The sequence below is a fragment of the Chiroxiphia lanceolata genome, chromosome Z (genome assembly GCF_009829145.1).
Source record: "Chiroxiphia lanceolata isolate bChiLan1 chromosome Z, bChiLan1.pri, whole genome shotgun sequence".
Taxonomy (NCBI): Eukaryota; Metazoa; Chordata; class Aves; order Passeriformes; family Pipridae; genus Chiroxiphia; species Chiroxiphia lanceolata.
The window spans coordinates 11,126,283-11,144,465 of record NC_045671.1 but is presented as its reverse complement, the minus strand read 5'-3'; the positions used below and the strand labels follow the sequence as shown (position 1 = coordinate 11,144,465).

At 43.5% G+C, this 18,183-nt stretch overlaps 2 protein-coding genes across 2 annotated transcripts; one reads left to right on the top strand and one right to left on the bottom strand.

Annotated features, from left to right (window-relative positions):
* Nucleotides 1-2,549: 2,549 nt before the first annotated feature.
* BRIX1 (biogenesis of ribosomes BRX1) lies at nucleotides 2,550-7,202 on the bottom strand. The gene is made up of 10 exons (XM_032676569.1): nucleotides 7,025-7,202; nucleotides 6,202-6,313; nucleotides 5,770-5,813; nucleotides 5,080-5,150; nucleotides 4,655-4,704; nucleotides 4,486-4,559; nucleotides 4,337-4,387; nucleotides 3,938-4,039; nucleotides 3,279-3,407; nucleotides 2,550-2,952 (listed from the first exon to the last, which is right to left on the bottom strand). The coding sequence occupies exons 1-10, from the start codon at nucleotides 7,163-7,165 to the stop codon at nucleotides 2,683-2,685; spliced, it is 1,044 nt and encodes a 347-aa protein (XP_032532460.1). The 5' UTR covers nucleotides 7,166-7,202; the 3' UTR covers nucleotides 2,550-2,682.
* A 53-nt stretch (nucleotides 7,203-7,255) lies between these two features.
* On the top strand, nucleotides 7,256-12,157 carry RAD1 (RAD1 checkpoint DNA exonuclease). Its single transcript, XM_032676546.1, has 5 exons — nucleotides 7,256-7,483; nucleotides 9,021-9,129; nucleotides 9,774-10,032; nucleotides 10,366-10,464; nucleotides 10,780-12,157. Exons 1-5 carry the CDS (start codon nucleotides 7,289-7,291, stop codon nucleotides 10,961-10,963), a joined length of 846 nt encoding a protein of 281 aa, XP_032532437.1. The 5' UTR covers nucleotides 7,256-7,288; the 3' UTR covers nucleotides 10,964-12,157.
* Nucleotides 12,158-18,183: the final 6,026 nt, after the last annotated feature.

Here is an 18,183-nt window from a genome sequence, read left to right as displayed (position 1 = left end):
CGCGGGGAGGCTGCCGGGGAGGAGGGCGGGGCCGCTTGGGCCGGCACTGACAGGTGTGTGTCGGCCCTGGAGCCGCGTGGTGACGAATTAGCCAGGTACCACGGAATGCTTTGGGTTGGAAAAGATCTTTGTGATCATCGAGTCCAACCTGTGACCGAACACCACCATGTCAACTAGACCGTGGTACTAAGTGCCACGTTAAGTTCCTCCTTAAAACACTTCCAGGGGCGGTGACTCCACCACCTCCCTGGGCAGCCCATTCCACTGTCTAATCACCCTTTCTGTGAAGAAATTCCTCCTAATGCCCAATCTAAACCTCCCCTGGTGCAGCTTAAGACTGTGTCCTGTTGTCTTGTTGTGAGTTACCTGGAGAAGAGACTGACCCCCAGCTGGCTACAACCTCCTTCCAGGTGCTTGTAGGGAGTGATAAGGTCTCCCCTGAGCCTCTTCTTCTCCAGGCTAAACATTCCCACTCCTCATAAGACTTGTGCTTCAAACTTCGTTGTGCTTCACCAGCTTCGTTGCCCTTCTCTGGACTCACTCCAGCACCTCAATGTCCTTCCTGAATTGAGGGGCCCAGAACTGGACAAAGTACTAGAGGTATAGTCTTACCAGTGCCCAGTACAGGGGGAGAACCACTTCCCTGGTTCTGTTGGCCACACTGTTTCTGATACAGATATATCTGGTTCCTGTGGGTGCTGAGGAGCTCAGGGGCACAGCCAGCACAGCACCCATTCTCAGGTTGTCAGGTAACATTTTTTTTTTTTGATACCTGCACTCTTCAGAGATCTTAGAGTTAGCCCAAGCCGCTTTTTTCTCTAGATCAGGTGTGTATCAGTGGGCACTGCATGAAGAGAGCTTTGGATCAGACTGTGAGATCTGGAGGTCCTGATCTCACTGTCTGACCCCAAGATGATGAGTTGAATATGAGTCAGCAGTGCCCTGGCAGCCAGGAGGGCCAGTCGTGTCCTAGGGGGCATCAGGCAAAGCACGGCCAGCCGGGCAAGGGAGTGGATTTTCTGCTCTGCCCTGCAGCTGCCTCACCTGGAATATTGCGAGCAGTTTGAATCACCTCAATAGAAGAAGGGTGTAAACATATTGGAGTTTATCACGAGGAGGACAACCAAGATAGAGAAAGGTCTTCAGAGCTTTGGGGGGACCTCACTGTACATCTTTTTCACAGGGATTTTGGTTGGGATAGGGCTAATTTTTTTCACAGTAGCAGGCATGGAGCTGTGTTTTGGATCTGTGCTGGAAACAGTGTTGGTAATAACAGAGATGTTTGCATTGTTGCTGAGCAGTGCTCAGAGTCAAGGCATTTTTGCTCCTCACCCCACCCCACCAGCAAGAAGGCCGGAGGTGCACAAGAAGCTGGGAGGGGACACAGCCAGGACAGCTGACCCAAGCTGACCACAGGCACTATGCTCAGTATACAAAGCTGGAAGAAGAGAGAAGGCAGGGGACATTCAGAGTGATGACATTTGTCTTCCTGAGTCACGGTTACATGTGATGGGGCCCGGCTCTCCTGGGAATGGCTGAACACCTGCCTGCATGGAGGAAGTGGTAGATAAATTCCTTGTTTTGCTTTGCTTGCATGCACAGCTTTTGCTTTACCTATTAGTCTTTATCTCAAACCATGAGTTTTCACTCTTATCCTTCCGACTCTCTTCCCCATCCCACTAGGGGAGAGTGAGCGAACAGCTCTGTGAGGTTAAACCCTGTGTCAGAGAAACAGTACTGCATCAGGGAAAGTTCAGGTTGGACACTGGGAAAAAGTCGCTCACCCAGAGGGTGGTCAGTTCCTGGAACAGGCTCCCCAGGGAAGCAGTCATGGCACCAAGCCTGTCAAGAGTTAAGGAGGATCTGGATGAAGACTGTAGTCATATGGTTTGCTAATACATAGTTCTGCAAAGAGTTAACTTGGACTGAATGATACTCATGCATCCCTTCCAACTCAAGATATTTGTGACCGTGTATTAGACCACATGAACTGAGCACATGCCTGTGCAGAAGAAATTCACATCTTTCTTTCCAATCAGATGGCCCGCAGACCATTTGTTGCAGAGGTCATATTGAATTTCCCTTGCCCTGCTGGGTGGGATATTTAGCACTTAGCAGGTCAGCTTCCTCTTTGGAACTTGTGTCTGTTCAGCACTAAGATGGCAGAAAATGAAACAGAGGAATCAAACAGAAACAGAGCACGAACAAGACCTTGAAGCACAGGGAAGCTGAGGAAGTGCACAGGGAGAAAGAACTAGTCAGTGGAAGAACCAGGTCTTGAGGTCTGGAACTGTGAAGTAGCTTAAAGATACGTAATTAGGAAATAGCCCCAGAGACATCTGTAACTACTCGCTAACATCAGTCAAGGACAATAGCCTGGAATCAGACTTCAGGTATTAGAGAAAAAAAAAAAATACTGTGGGGGTAGGGAGGCACAGAAACAGGTTGCCCAGCGCAGTTGTGGATAACTCATCCATGGAAGCGTTTAAGGCTGGGTTGGATGGGATGTCATGATATTTTTCAAAACCCAGAATCCCAGAAGACAAAAAAAGAAGACACACGCAATCCTGATAAAGAAATGGATATTTTGTTTACTTAAAACTGAACTCCAAACAGTTTTGCCTGTAGAAACAATTATTTACAATATTATGTCAATATAGCTAGTTTCCACCCTTGCAACATTTATGCTGATGCTTCAGTTCTGAATAGCTTTTTTTGTTTCTTCCTCTGAATTTTGCGTAGTTTCTTTTTATCTTTAACAATTGGCTTTGACTCTGGTTTCACAAGCTGTATTTCCACTGGCTTTTCTTCAGCAAGAGTTTCAAAGACCACTTCGGTAGGATCTTCTTTCACAAGGACCTTACTCGCTTTTTTCTTCTCCTTTTGCACTTCTTTCACATGCTGTTTCTCTCTAAACTTAGCTGCCACTGACAATCTTATCAGCCGTCGATGCTATAAGAATTTAAATTTGAACATGTTTCAAATAAGCAATAGGAAGAAACCCAGTATTAAATAAACATGTGGTAATTTCTCTGCTTAGTGGTCAAAATCCTCAGTGTAATGCCATCTTTTCAGTGACATCACTTCTGCATTTGTTCCATGCTCACAGGATTACAAATTACAAAATTACTCTGTTCTCGAATTATTATCAGTTGGGGCTCTTTTCTATGAAGGGTCTTGGAGAAGGGCATGCGTGATGCTCCTGCAGAGACAGACTGCAAGACTGGTTTTCAAATAAGTTGCTGAATGAAAGAGAAAACAAAGACAGAACTGCTTACCATATTTGGGGACTGGTAATGAGGATTTTCATACAGAGTTGGTCCTCCAAAGCTACCTTGGAAGATTTTTATGAGGTTCAGGACAAAACGAGGCCCAATTTCTACTAGAGATGCATCTTCTTCTATTATCTGCAATAAAAAGAAGACTTTCTTAAATTCTCATGGATCAAATGGCAGTATATGACCTTGTAGGCACCTTACATGTGGTAATACACAACTGAATTTGAATCTGAGATATGGTGCCCCTGAAGCTGATAAGCTAGACTTGTATAAACCCAGTTCTGTACATAAAGCAGTTCTTTTAGGTTCAAGCCAGCTTTTATAGAGCACTAGGTATTTGTGAATTCCTCCTTTAGAAAGTAGGCTCACTTTGGGTCAAAGCAGCAAGTAAGGTTACAGTGCAAAGTGTAGGCTTTGGGTAGTACTTCCCGTTACCAAGACATTCATCACAGAACCACAACCCACTGAATGCAGGTTGATCAAACCGGATCTCTCCAGAGATACAGGAGAAGGTAAGTCGTTTCAGGACTGAATCTGGAAGCACTAGAGACTGGCATATCCAAATAATAATGATTCTTCTTGCTTTATTTTAATTAATAGATTTGATATGAAATTACTCCACTGAGCTCCTTCTGAAGAGCTAAGCGAAGACCACTAACCTGGTAATTCCGAAACCAGATCCTCTCATCTGTAACAGTGAAGGTGAAAACATGATCGACAAAAGGTTGGCTTTTGGGGTGATACTGTGGTGTACTAAATATCTGTAATAAGAGGAAGCATTTCTGAGTATCTACAGTTTAAGAGGCTCAGTTTAAATGGCTCAGTTTAAATTTGTTTTAATTTACTAAGATCCCAGTCCCAGGTTACACTTCAAAATTCAAAACTTAAGAACAAGTATTCAAGTCACATTAAGAATATGACCCAAATCGCTTGAGAACTTTTTGAAAGTTTAGAAATGTAAAACTGCTACTTGAAAAAACACTTGAGATTTTTAAGTATGTTGCCAAAAAACATTTCCAATGAAGAAGAAACACTGGACAGCAGAACTACAGACTGACCTGAATAAACAATTCTTTTAGCAGGGCATAGTGTGGCTCCTTGTCAAATATCTACAAAAAATAAAAATTGAATTTTACACACAAATCCAAATGCAATAGTCATGCAAAAAGAACAAAAGCAAAGCCAATGAAATGAAAACTATACTTACTGGATCAAAAGACAAGAGGGGCCGTGAGCCCCTTAGGCAATTTCCTGTCATCTTCAATTCAGCCAGTGTGTGAACTACAGTGATTTTTAAAAAGGTATATCATTTTAGTACTTACAGAAAACCATACAAAGAATCAAGAGTACAAACACAATAATGTCAACCACCTTACCATTCTGCACTAAGAATTTAGCTGACGGTCCCTGTGGTGTGTTTGAAAGCCTGTGGAGGACAGGGGGTGGGGAAGACAGAAAAGAAAAACATTAACAGCAGCCAGAAGGTATGCTGGATTTCCACAGTACACCCTCACTCCTGTATTGAAGTAATTTTGGTTGCTTTCATAACATTATCGAGTTCCTTTAACATACTCATAAATACCTGCTTTCTAAATAATTTTATAACATACTTCTGTAAACGGTCTACAAAAGCTGGTCATGTATTGTAAACTTGCACTATCCACAGAAGTGCAATATTAGAACAGATTTAACTAAGCAACGCCATTTCATGCATCTTCACTATTACAGTAAGAAACTTAAGCTAAAACTGAAGCATCTGCAGCTATATAGAGAAATGTAACAAAACATAACATTTCCTTACCACATATAGAGATCCTGTTTCTTTTTGGCTTCAAAAAAGATGCACTTATTGCAGTTTTTCATTTCACACACCTAAACAAGACGTCTCAAATTAGCTGTTTACAAACATTTTGAAGATATTACCGAAAACTTTCCACATTCATCACTATGAATGTTCAAAAGCAAAGGTTTTGACTTAATAAATTCCACCTAATGATCCCAAAACTTTAGTTGAAGCACTTGTTTTGTTGACAAACCTCACATAATTATTAAAAAGAAAAATAACTTCATTAAAGCTACAAACAACCTGATAAGCTCTCCAGGCATAAACTTGAGAGCAAGAGCTGTAACATTACGTCCTAGGTTCAGGACTACCAATGTCCTACTGCACTGTTTGGGCTGGCTGCATATTTGTGTCCTGCATTCTTCAAGTATGAACTATGCTACACCTCTCACCTACATAGAAAGTTTTATTTCTTCATGATGAAAATCTGCATCTAATTAGAAGTTTAATTTTGGTTTCATTAATCAAAATTCAACTTCCTGTTTTAACACAAGTGTTTTCAAATATCAATAATTTTCACCTATGAAGTTATACAACTCCTATAACTAGTATGAGATCCTCTGAACTTGGCTGCCCTTTTCCCTTGCACACTGAATTTTCATAGAAAATTTAAAAAAGAAAATAAGCAGTAGAAAGATCCTTGGTTACCTCATTAATTACAAATAACTGGTCTTTACGGTCCATTTTAGTATCTGGAAGATAAGAACAATATTTATGAGGCTGGAAAGACAATTTAACACAAGACATTCTTTTAACAGTCAGTCTTTTTTCAAGAATTTTACTAGTTTATAAATGAAAGATTAACCATCAAGTGGTTTCAGTCCTGTTATGGAATAAATGAGCATAGCAGCAAAACTGTGCACTTGCAGGACTGATGCCACAGGATTAATTTCCCAGAAAATATTAAGATATGACAGGTGCTGTATTTGTTGGCTCAAAAGGGGTTTGGTGTTTGCTTAAGATACAAGTTTCATCAAAACACTTACATACTATATTCAAAAAAAAAAAGAACAGGTTGCTAGAAGTTCTTGGTTTAAAAGTATTCTGAAAATATAACCTAGGAATGATGCTTAACCCTACCTGCTTTAGAGTGAGGCATCAATGTTCTTAAGTCTTGCATTAGGTGCCTTGTTCTGAAATTAATTCCACGAGAGGAGAATATCAGCACTCGCTCCTTATTCTTCCATTTACCCTAAGAAAAAGACATAAAAGTTACCTGGGAAGTTTCTAGCCTTAATAATACTACAACACATCAAAAATAAATGTTCGGACAGTAACTACAAAACCCACATTTGTTATTATCTGCCCACCCAGCAAGAGTGGTGGCTTCCCTAGAGAATGCAGGGACCTTGCTTTTACAGGAGGAACTGTCCTCCATCCTGCTTCAGTGTGCTCCCAGATAAAGCCTTTCCGTCGCACCACAGTATTAAGAAGCCAGTTATTCACAAAAAGCACCTCTCCTTCCCTGCAAAACGAGCTCAGGTACAGCCCCAGAGCACAATTCCGCTTTTCCTAACCACGGGCATCCGACGAAATCTCTGCCCTACACGTGCTACTCTTTGTTTTTCTTGTAAGGAACGTATAACGCAATTACTGAACGCTCCTCAGGATGATTCCTAAATGGAACAGGCACCATTTCCATATACCTTTTGTGTACAACAGAATTACCCAACTCTTCCAAACACTTCTGAGATCACAGTAACCCATCTTATTTACACCGACCAGAACAACGCTCTTCGCGTACCCCCACGGACACACCACACCACCGCGTTACTCCTACTCGCGCTGGCATTATAAAACATTATGACTAAGCAAAGCAGCGGTGTTCCCGCAGGCAGCCCGAGCGCCGGCACCCCGGGGAGGCCGAACTTCTCGGGAAGGAGGCGCGCTCTCCCAGCGGTACCTGGGACACGGGAGGCGGGATGCTGTATTCCTGCGGGGCTCCGGCCGGGGCCGCCTCTGCCTCTGCCGCGCTGCGGCCGGTCCTGGCGCGCTTCCCCTTTCCCGGCGGGAGCGCCTCACGCTTCCTCTTCCCCGCCGCCATCTCGCCCCACGCCGCGCACGCCACTCCCGCCCTTCCTGCGCTCGCAACTTCCTCCGCTCCCGCTTCCTGCGCCGCCCCTTCCGTCCCGCCCCGCTCCCGTCCCTCCTCTCCCGGCATCCAGACATGCCGTTCTCGGCGCCGCCGCCTGCCAGCGGCGAGCCCTACGTGCTGTCCGCCAGCCTGGACAACGCGCGGCACCTCTCCAGCCTCCTGCGGGCCGTGCACTTCCAGGACCACGCCACGTGCTTCGCCACGGCCAGCGGGCTACGCGTGACCGTGGAGGATGCCAAGTGCATCCAGGCCAACGCCTTCATCCAGGTGGGACATCGGCGAGGGGGAAGGCACCGCTGTTGGAGACCTTAGAAAGCTCCTGGTTACCGCGTGTGTCCAGTTCTGGGCTCTTCAGTAAAAGAAGGACAAGGAACCACTGGAGAGAGTCCAGCGGAGCCCACAAAGATAATTAAGGGTCTGTAGCATCTCTCTTATGAGGAGAGACTGCGGGAGCTGGGCCTGTATAGGGAAGAGAAAACTGAGAAGGGATTTCATTAATGCGTGTAAATATCTCAAAAGCAGGTGCCAGGAGAGTGGTGACAGACTCTTTCCAGTGGTGCCCAGCAACAGGACAAGGAGCAATGGCCATAAACTAAAACACAAGAAGTTCCACCTCAACATGGGGAAGAACTTCTTTACATTAAGGGTGGCGGGGCTGTGGAACAGTTGCACAGGGGGATCGTGGAGTCTCCCTCTTTGGAAGTATTCAAAACCCCCCTGGATGTGTTCCTGTATCACCTGCAGTAGGTGACCCTGCCTTGACCGAGGTCGCTGAGATCCAGCGATCCCTTCCAACCCTAAGAATCCTGTGATTCTGTGTATACCTGCAGAGAAGGGGAGACTTTGGTCACAGTGAGGCTACCGTGTGGTGTCTTTGCTGCCGAAAGGCCAGCCCTTGTGCCTGGTGTGTTCCTGCACACCTGCCAGCGTGCTAGGCTGGCACTCTTTTTTGATGCGTTGGCACCTGCCAGGCCTTTGGCTTCTTCTGGCCATGCTGTGCTTGGATGCGCGAGCAAGTTCTCAGATTATCCATCTTTAAGTGTTTTTATTGTCTCATCCCAAAGCCAAAAGGTGGGATTTATGTCAGCTACGAAAGAGAGCAGAGATTCACAGGTACTCGTCTGAAGTTACCAGCTGGGCTGAGATGATTGTGCTGTGCTCAGTGTGCCACAGGATGGGGTTTGCCCTCTGGATGGCCAATAAAATACGTACTGCTTTCCCAAAACCAGCTCACGTCACCCTGCTTTATTTCTGAGATATTTCTGTTCCTGCAGGTGCTACAAAGCAGCGAACATCAGTGGCAACTGGGAATGTGTAGAGCGGTTTACCCCCACCAGGCTAGTCAAAGGCAGGATTCAGCACATATTTCAGTGTGGTGAACTCAGTGTTCTGTTCTGTTCTTACATTCTTTTATTATTTGAAATGTTTGTTCATGCTTTGAGCGAAGAAAAGTAAGTATTGTTTCTGGAGAAGGGTAACACATTGTATAGTTCCATGAATGTTTCCAGCTCCAGAAGTAGGCAGTTTTAGGTTTTAACGTTTGTAGCTCATTTTTAAAGCATAAAAGTCAGGTGTTTAGGTTTTCATGCTTATGCTATGCTACCTTGTTTTGACTGTGACCTGATTGTATTTTGCTAGTTTTGGGGATGAAGACCCCTTTTACTGTAATCGATACTGTGTTGCATCTAGAAATCACTTTGAATGGCGCTGATTTCTGAAAATGAAAGCTCTGAATTTAAGGAAATAAGTGCAAACTGTAAAATAATTACAGAGACATCCCATTTTTCATCTCTTTAACTTACAGGCAGAAATTTTTCAGGAATTTGCTGTTCAGGAGGAATCAGTGATGTTCCGGGTCAATTTGTCTGTTCTTCTTGACTGCCTAACCATTTTTGGAACCAGCTCTTTGCCAGGTGTGGTATATTTCCTGTGAATACTTGCAAGGCTGTGTGGGTGCTGCAGGATGCACTGTGTACTCAGGTGGAGTGGAGTGGTACCATGGCAGCTCCTTGGGCAGTTCTCCTGTTGCAACTGTATATTGAACTCCACATTTCTCTGCCATTTTGGCTGTGAATGACCTAAAAGACCTGAATAAAGTGATTTTGGGAAACCAGATGTTCAGGGGGTGATTGTGTTGCAAAAGGAGGGTGTGACTGCAATGCAAGCTAAACTGCAGTAACTTCAGTTTGGGTTGCACAAATTGCAGCAGTAGTAGAACAGCATGATGTGAGCCACAGAGCCTCAGGACCATGGAGGATTTTCCAGTTCCTCTGAACTAATCGTAGTGTATATAGGTAACATTAATCTGCTTGGTAGATTAAATGATATGGATTTGAACTGTCTACACACAAATCATTTTGTTTTGCTGCATAACACTTCAGACTGTGTCTAGGAGGCTGCACTAAGTAATGTAATGTATGTATTGGAGGCTGGACCAAACACGCTGAATCAAACTGATCTGTGCCTCATGTGCCTCATGCTAGCTGTGAATTTTCTAAAGTGATCAAATGTACTAGGTTTGCTCTCTGCAGAATGTATATTTCATTCTCTTTTTCAGGAACATCAACGGCCCTTAGGATGTGTTATCGTGGTTATGGTTATCCCCTGATGCTGTTCTTGGAAGAAGGGGGAGTAGTGACAGTGTGCAAAATTAACACCCAAGAACCTGAGGAGTTGTTAGATTTTGATTTCTGCAGTACGAAGGTGGTTAATAAAATCATCCTGCAGTCAGAGGGGCTACGAGAAGCATTTGCTGAACTGGATATGACCAGTGAAGTTCTGCAGATTACCATGTCTCCAGATAAACCCTACTTCAGGTACTGGAAACTCTGCTTTCAACTCAAATGTTCATGCTTGGCCTCCGTTGGTGAGGACTGGAAGTTCTGAGGGCAGAGAGAAGAATACAGCTTCATTTCAGGAAGAATTTTAATGAATATAGCAAATCACAGTACGTAATCTAATTAACGTAGTAAACAGTTCTCAACCTGGTAAATGTGACACTGGTTTGGACAGGTTAGCATTTTTAATTAAGAGGAAACAGACAGCTATGTTTTGTGAGAGAGCCATTGGAATATGCACAGTGACTCATTCTGATGAGTTTTTAGAGAGCTCTGAGCAGGTATTTCGAGATGGTGCTTTTTGTCTTCCAGGTTATCCACTTTTGGAAATGCTGGAAGTGCACATCTGGACTATCCTAGGGACTCTGATTTGATGGAAGCATTCCACTGTAACCAGACTCAGACAAACAGGTTAGGAAATCTGTCATCCATGCCCTCTGTGCCAGGTCATGCATTCTTGATGGGAAGTTTAAAAACTGTTCTTGCATTACTGTAACATTTATTTCATTAGTATGGGGGGAAAAATATTTCCTATCTGATAAAAATCTGTGTCTGTAATCAAAAGCTAAGTATTAACAATATCAGTCTGATGTTGTTACCAAGTAAAGACCAAATAGGTATGTTGCTAATTGTTTTTTATTTATTCTGTGGCCTTGTTTGAGAGTAATGTTTCAGCTCCTCTTTGCACAATGTATTTTTTTCAGATTACTTTTTTTTTTCCTGTAGGTACAAGATTTCTTTACTTAAACCATCTACAAAGGCACTGGCCTTATCTTGTAAAGTGTCCATTCGAACAGATGCTCAAGGATTTCTTTCACTTCAGTATATGATCAGGAATGAAGATGGACAGATCTGTTTTGTGGAATACTATTGTTGCCCTGATGAGAATATTACTGAAGCGGAACTGTAGATGTATGTGCTGGCCTCTGTAATATATTTTTTTATTATATAAAGTATGATTTTTTTTTACTAATTAAATGAAAGCTGTAAAGTTTGATAGACTTAATATTGTCCTTTTTTTTTAACTCTGGAATAAGAAATCTGAAGACTTTAATTTTCTTCCCTTCCATTTCTTAGCTTGACTCAAAAAAACTGACTCCGAAAAAGCAAAAAGTGGAGTTGATCTCCTGCAGGCACTGGTTGCAGCACAGATGTTGAAGTAGTGTTTGCTGGTTTTTACAATGTTCTCCAAGAATTTTTGTTTCTGTTTTGTTTTTTGTCTTTGGCTTGTAGTAAGCAATTACACAAGGGAAAATCTGAATACTAGCTGTATATTAGCCAGTTAACTTTCAGTGACTTAAAACCAAATTTGTCTTAAAAGAGGATAACATTTTCAAACTGATTTCTTAATAGCAGCAGGTGGTTTCTTTCTGGCAAATGCTGACATGTTTTGTCAGTGAGGCTTCTCCTCATCTTGAGTAATTCTTAATATAACTCAGTTCCTTGGAATTTCCTCGATACCAATTTACCATGTAGTCTGCAGTACTGGTGTTGAATTGGTAAATTGATACAGAAGCCAAGATTTACTTACTCATTACTCACAACTGTTCTGGCAACATCATTGTTTATTGGATCAGTAATTTATTACACATCTGCAAGAATGCTGCTGCTGAAATGTTTCTGTATGTACATGACCCTGTTCCTACCCTGCTACTCTCTAGTAGTGCTGTTAAAAACCATAAGAAGAGAGAAAAGTTTCATATTTAAAATGATTTATGAAATTTGTTTATCTTCTCAGTAGCTTTTTCAGCAACAGGAGGCACTCGTAAACTGGAGTTTCTACACCCTTAGACTGTGGTCAAGTTTTGTTGTTTGTCAGATGTGGTCCTGCTTTGCAGCTATGGGAAACAGTACATTTGTGTGTTACCAGGTGGATTGCTCCACAATCCAACAGAATCCAAGTCCTTTGGGATTATTTTAACTTTAAAATACTTCTGTTTGCCGTTTTTCACATCTTCCTTATGTCAGCAAGAGTATACTTTCAGAGTGCACATTGTTAGCAGCTCAGTTTTGTGGTCTTCCATGCAAATCGTCTGTTTATTGCAATAAATTTTACATTTGAAAAACAATTACAAATTTTTGAACTACAGGGCTGATAAAGATACTTAATAATATTCTAAGTTAGTCTTAATTCGGTTTTGTTGGGTTTGGGTTTTTTTCCAAACTAAAGTATTCAGTGTAGGTGAACTTCCTTTTGGCTTACTGTTTCCATTTCTTCAGTGAAAGAAAAAGTTATGCACTCGTTGGGAATTATTAATGTTATCCTTGACTACCGAGTGTTAAGACTAATTTACATAATCTCTGAGTGACAGGATAAAAATGAAGCAGAACACACCACTTTCTTAGTGTGATTTATTTCAGAGTATCCAAGTTCCTTGTATTGTGTTCAAAGACGTTGCCGTGGCTTAAAATTTGTATTTTTTATATGCTTGCCTACAGATGTACTGTGTTATTCTTAAAATAGTACTTTTAATGATTTCTTATATAACCTACCAACAGTGATCATGGAAGTAAAATTCTAAGAAGTTAGAACACCACAAAATACCAGAAAGTAACTGTTGCATTTCATAAATATTAGGTATTACAGACATGCATGGTTTGTGCAGGACTTAATGTCTGTACCCCAAGTGGGCTGAGTCTGGGCCTAGACTCATGTAGGTAGGGAAATGCTTGTGCACCTTGTGCTTTCATGGATATGGTTCTAGGGGAACAAAAACACGGAAATTCTGGGTTATAGCTGCAGTGCTGTATGGCAACAAGTGGAATTAGGATCCATCTGCGATGGATTCCTTTACATCTCTACCCTCAAACACAGCAACACATCCTTTTGACCTTGTAAGTTACTTACATTATGCAGACCTCCACTGTGCCATTAGATTTAAGTTCCTGCCACACTTTGCATGAGATCCAGAACTCAGGTTAGTTCAGTACTTTTTCTCTCTGCTGTTTGACAAGTCTCTTCCCCTACAGGAAACCTGCAGCAGAGGAAATGTTTATTTCATGGGGTTTTTTTGTTTAATAATATCACAGTTCCTGGGGTGGGAACTGTAACCAGCATCTCCTACCCAGGTTAAATTTAGCTGCGGTAGGAGCTGCTGGGCAGCTCTGATGGGGCAGCCCTGGGGCTGTGATAATCCCAGATCAAGGAGCCACAAAACAAATTATTTTGATTTATGCTTTTCAGAGTAAGAACTGACCTCAGGTCTTCAAGAAGGCATTTCTTTGCAGTCTGGTGGGGACCCAAGGCTTTGTAGTTGTGTTCTGGTAGAATCAAAGATACCAGAATTCAAAATAATGCCTTTGGCTCCTGGTCCTGACAGTCTTTATGCAACAAAACACCAGCAATGTCAATGCTAATGCTACCTCTTGCCTCCCAGCACACTGAGTTCTTGTGTCTCCTTGGCTTTCTACAGCCATTTGGGTCTGTAAAGGCTGTTGAGCACAAAATTCCCCAAAATGTATTGAGTTCTGTACCTCTTTTTCGAAGTTAGTTGTGGGAAAGAATCCGTTGTTTAATATTTATGAATGGATCTATAAGGAAATAATATTCTTATATTCTTGATTAGACAGGTCTTTAGTTGGTTAGTGGAGCAGCTGGAAAAGCTGAAATAAACCACATGCTGTTTCCTCTAGGTGTCTGTTTTTAAGTTCATTTCGTAGCAGCTTGTAAACCCCTAAGAATGCAGCAGGTGAGTCTTACCAAAATAAATATGTAGAAACTGTGTAAGTAATTATAGCAGCACTAAACAGTACTTTTGCTGATAGAACAGTAACATTAAACTGAACAAATACAGAATTATTTTAAAAATGGAGCTATTACAGAACAGACACTTGATGCCTTCCTGCTGAGACAGCAGCTCATTTTGATGTGAATCTGTCTTTGAGGGGGGCCAGGACTGCTTAGGTATAAATGGAAGCGACAACAGATGTATTCAGCCTCTTTCTACCCTGCTTCTGTCCTTAGCTGGGCTCTAACGAGGAACAGGACAGTGCATCAGCATTGCTAATTAATTGTGAGGGCTCTTCAAGGGAGTGGGTGTTGGAGGGAAATGTAATCAGGTGCCCACACAGCTCTGATCTCTTTGTGGAGTTAACAAACTCACAGGAGTGAGAAGTGGGCTTGAATATCCACCATAGCTGTGAATGTCAATCTGTGCAAGTATCTTGGAGAACTGCAGCCAAAGGAAGTCTAGAAAGAGCTGAACTGCCCAGGAAAACCTCCCCTTTTGTTAAACTGTTGAAAATCTGGGCAGAGAGATGATGGAAATTTCAATCCCACTGCATCAGTATTTGAGGTGGGGTAGGGGGTTGGGGTGTAGGGGTGGTGGTGTGTGTGTCTGGGTGTGGATTAAAAATTTCCATGGAGAATTAAGCAGCTTCCCACCCTTCCAGCTCAGATGGGAATCTGGGGTTGACCAAAAAAGAGCAAGTGAACAGAAAGCTGGAGGCCTTAGGTAACGGGTCCATCTGTACATATGTGTGGATCTTCCCCCATAAATGCCAATGAACTGTAGCAATGGGTTTGCAGCACTAAGGAAGGCAAGAAGCTGTTTCACCCAGTCATGCAGTAACTGCAGAGAGGTTGCAGTTTGTATACTTTTAAGCCTAATCAAAAAGAAAGGAGATTAACTCCGTGAAACAGACAGCAGCTAACAAGCTCTGAGTGATGTCCTGCATAAGAACTGAGAGAATGATCAGTCCATAGAAGACAGAACAGTAAGTATAAGAGAACTATGTAACTTGTAGCCAATGAACATTAATGCCTGTGTTTGCTAATACTGAGGAATACACCTGGTCCAGGTAGCTCTCTTTGCAAGCTGTAGTTTGAGATACAGATTGAGCTCTGGGTGGGAGATGAAGATTAGTGATAGGTGACACCGTCCAGGTGGATGAGTGGGGGCAGGAGCCGACTTGGGAGGAAGGACCAAAGGGTATAAAGCCCAGAGGTCCTTTGTTTGAGGTCCCTCCTTGGGGGCACCAGTCTGAGCTGTTTCAGTGTTACTGCACTGTGAATAAATTTCTTTATGAATGAGACATCTGAGACATGGGAAACCTGGGGTCGAACTGGTAAGGAAACCTGGTCTGAGTCGGGTGTGTAGGGAGTCCAGCAGGAACCTGTCTGGTCACTGGAGCCACCTGTGGTGAAGGGGCTTTGATCCCAGCAGAGAGTCCCTGGTGTTGAGAGTGTGACTGCCAGAGACTCTTGTGAATGGTCAGACTGGGAAGTTTTCTTAACACTAGAATATATAAATAGGAAAAAGTTTTGATAGTCAGTGTGCTTGATTTGTGGAATACCACTGAGCACCCAGGCATGTGCAGCTGGAATAATTAATCAATGTCTCTCGTGAGTGTGTAATTACTGGTGTGTTGCACACTGGGTAATGAATCCCATTTTTCTGGGCAACAAGCTTGTTGGAGATCTTCACTCTCCTCATAAAATAAATAAGGGTATGAGACAGGTTCCAGAGGAGCTGGGGTATACCCAGGCTGCTACTTGCACACAGGACTGGGGAGGGTGTCCCTTGAGAGCAGTCACTCTCCGGAGCTGACCAAGGCTCCCAGAAAGGCTCCCGGAGAGGCACAGGCTGCACAGAGCTCCTCTTCCCTGCTGTAACCCAGACCGGGCGATCCCATACGGCTTTAATTATGCAGATATTTGCAAGGCAACATAGTGCCAGAGGCTTTAATTATACAGATATTTGCAAGGCAACATGGTGCCAGGACACATCAGCCAAAGCATCTGCAGAGGAAACTGCTGTCCCTCGCTAGTCCGGATCATCAGATGGTGATGATTTCTTCATGTGGCAGCAAAGGCAGGAATTTTGGAAACGCTGTGGGTAGCAGACAGCCACCCTCAGGCAGCGCAGGGCTCCAGGCCAGTCACACTCCCACCGCCTGCTCCCAAACCTTCCGCACACGTGCTGCGGGAGGGGACAAGGCAAGGAGGAGCACTGCCAGGGAGCACACTGCCCTCACCACTGTGACCTTCCAGCAGGCACCCAGCTTTGAGACACCTGCACAGGCATGTCTGCACCTGGCTCTGCAACGTCTGTCCAGCTGTGCTCACACCCAGCTGTGGCCTCACCAACTGCTGAATGCAGTGCTGTTCTTTTGAGATCTGCGCTTTGAATAGCAAGAATCTAGAGGAGCTGTTTCTAGGAATGGGACAGTGAAGACCTTTGTGCTTGTAGTTGTCACTCCCCACAGTTTTCCAGCTGTGAGGGAGGCTTGGAGGGGAAGGAATAGGAATGCCAGGTTAATCTCTCAGGAATGTTTTGAGGTTTTTTTCCTTTTAGCCTGGAAAATGCAGCTTGATCCCCCTTGCTCCCCAGACTTTTCTTTAGGGGGATGTCTCCTGGTGGGCAGCAAAGTGTTTAAAGAGAAGCAAATGCATTTTTGCTTTTGCAAATGTCCAAACATTTTTGGACAGAGCTTCTGAATGTGCACTGGGTGTGGGACTGTTGCTACTTTATGACAGGGAATGCAACAAGAGTCCCGTGGGCCTGAGCCCAGCCGTCATTAGGGATGATTTTGGCTAATCCCAAGGAGAAGGGTGACCACAGTGGAGTAACAGCTTCCCATACAGGTACATTGATGTTTTGATGCCTGTTTCCTGAGGGTCACTGGGTGCAGGATACCATCTGCAGCATCTGCCCCGGGCAGGGTTAACACTAGCACACCCAGGCAGGCAGGAGCAGACGGCCACCCGCTGGGACACAGGAGACGGCTTCAGCCCTGAACTCCTTGCAGGAGATGATGTCACTGAGATGTGGCTGTTTCCAATCTCCAGCTGCTGGTAGGAGGCCCCATTACCAACTGTCTGAGCATTTCAGGCTGTTGGAAAATGTACAAGGAGGGCCAACACTGTGAATCTGGACAGATCAGCATGCAAGCAGGCTTTTAAAAATAACAGACTGAAAAAACGGTGATTGTATAAATATCTGTGTTAAACTCATCAATAAGACCCAGTCAGGGCAGCCAAAGGTTTGTAAACAGCCACAAATGTGTTCAGATTCACAGAATCAAAGAATATTTTGAGCTAGAAGGGACTCAAGTCCAACTCTTCAGTGAATGGCCCCTTCCAGGGATTGAACCCACAATCCTTGGTATTATTAGCACCAGGCTCTAACCAACTGAGCTAATCTTAGGGTTTGTACCACAAAACAGACCCTCCTGAAGTCACCAGTGGGACTGGGGACTGGCATCTGCAAGACTAAAAGAACAAACCTTTGCTCATTGTGCAAAGGCAAAAACTGACCATGAGAGGAGCCATATGTTAGTGACACATCATGAAGGATCCCACCACTGGGTCCGACACAACAGAGGCCATCATTTCATCCCTAGAGGGCTTTCTGTCACTCACTGCCATAGCCTGGGGACCTCAACACTTGTAGATGTCAAGCAAAGCCATGGCTTTGTCACCAGTAACAGGCTAACCTTGTTGATCTAGTCTGTAGCTACAAAAATTCTAAGACTTCCTCAAATTAGTAAAAACTTATTAAGTCACAGATTTTAATTTCATTCAGCTGCAATTCACCACTGTAATTCTAAGACAGAGAGTTTATGGAAATGACTGTTGAAGAGAATTAATTTGTTACTGCCCTGAGAAGAAAACGGGACAAACCAAAATAAAGTATACTTCTAGTCTGTACTGAGTATCTCCATTACTTATGTTCAAAAGGATCATGAAGGATCCAAAGAGAGGAGGAGACAGAGGTGAAGAAAAGCATTTGAAACGTCACTTCTATGAAATGCTTTGCTGAGAATTGGTGAGCACCCAAGAGCACCCCCAGTGACCCATGTCTGCAGAATCAGATAGCAGTGCTAAAGATAAAGGTTTTTAAGGTACTCGAACTCTTGAACTGTAGCTTGACATTAAATTCTGTGGCAGACCAAAACCACGGTGACCTAAAAGCCTTGCACCCATTCCTATTTCTTCAAAAAAATTTGCTGTGTTATGCTTGTGCCTGCAGAACATGTGCATCACATCTGACTATGCTACTCTGAAATCTCCAGACCTTTTCCACACATTTATTCAACGTGCAAAGCTGCTCTGTGGCCTGGATTCCAAGATGTCCCACAGCAGCAGTCTGAGGCCCTGACCTCACACACAGCCAAAGCTATGGGAGG

Bases quoted from the DNA above. Each gene is read 5' to 3' on its own strand.
- BRIX1 (XM_032676569.1), bottom strand. From the start codon at position 7,165: ATGGCGGCGGGGAAGAGGAAGCGTGAGGCGCTCCCGCCGGGAAAGGGG. The intron at 4,388-4,485 runs GTAAGTATAGTT...TATTTTTTGTAG, and splicing joins CCCTCTTGTCTTTTGATCCA to ATATTTGACAAGGAGCCACA. The intron at 3,408-3,937 runs GTTAGTGGTCTT...TTTTTATTGCAG, and splicing joins TCTGGTTTCGGAATTACCAG to ATAATAGAAGAAGATGCATC.
- RAD1 (XM_032676546.1), top strand. From the start codon at position 7,289: ATGCCGTTCTCGGCGCCGCCGCCTGCCAGCGGCGAGCCCTACGTGCTG. The intron at 9,130-9,773 runs GTGTGGTATATT...TCTCTTTTTCAG, and splicing joins TGGAACCAGCTCTTTGCCAG to GAACATCAACGGCCCTTAGG. The intron at 10,033-10,365 runs GTACTGGAAACT...TTTGTCTTCCAG, and splicing joins CCAGATAAACCCTACTTCAG to GTTATCCACTTTTGGAAATG.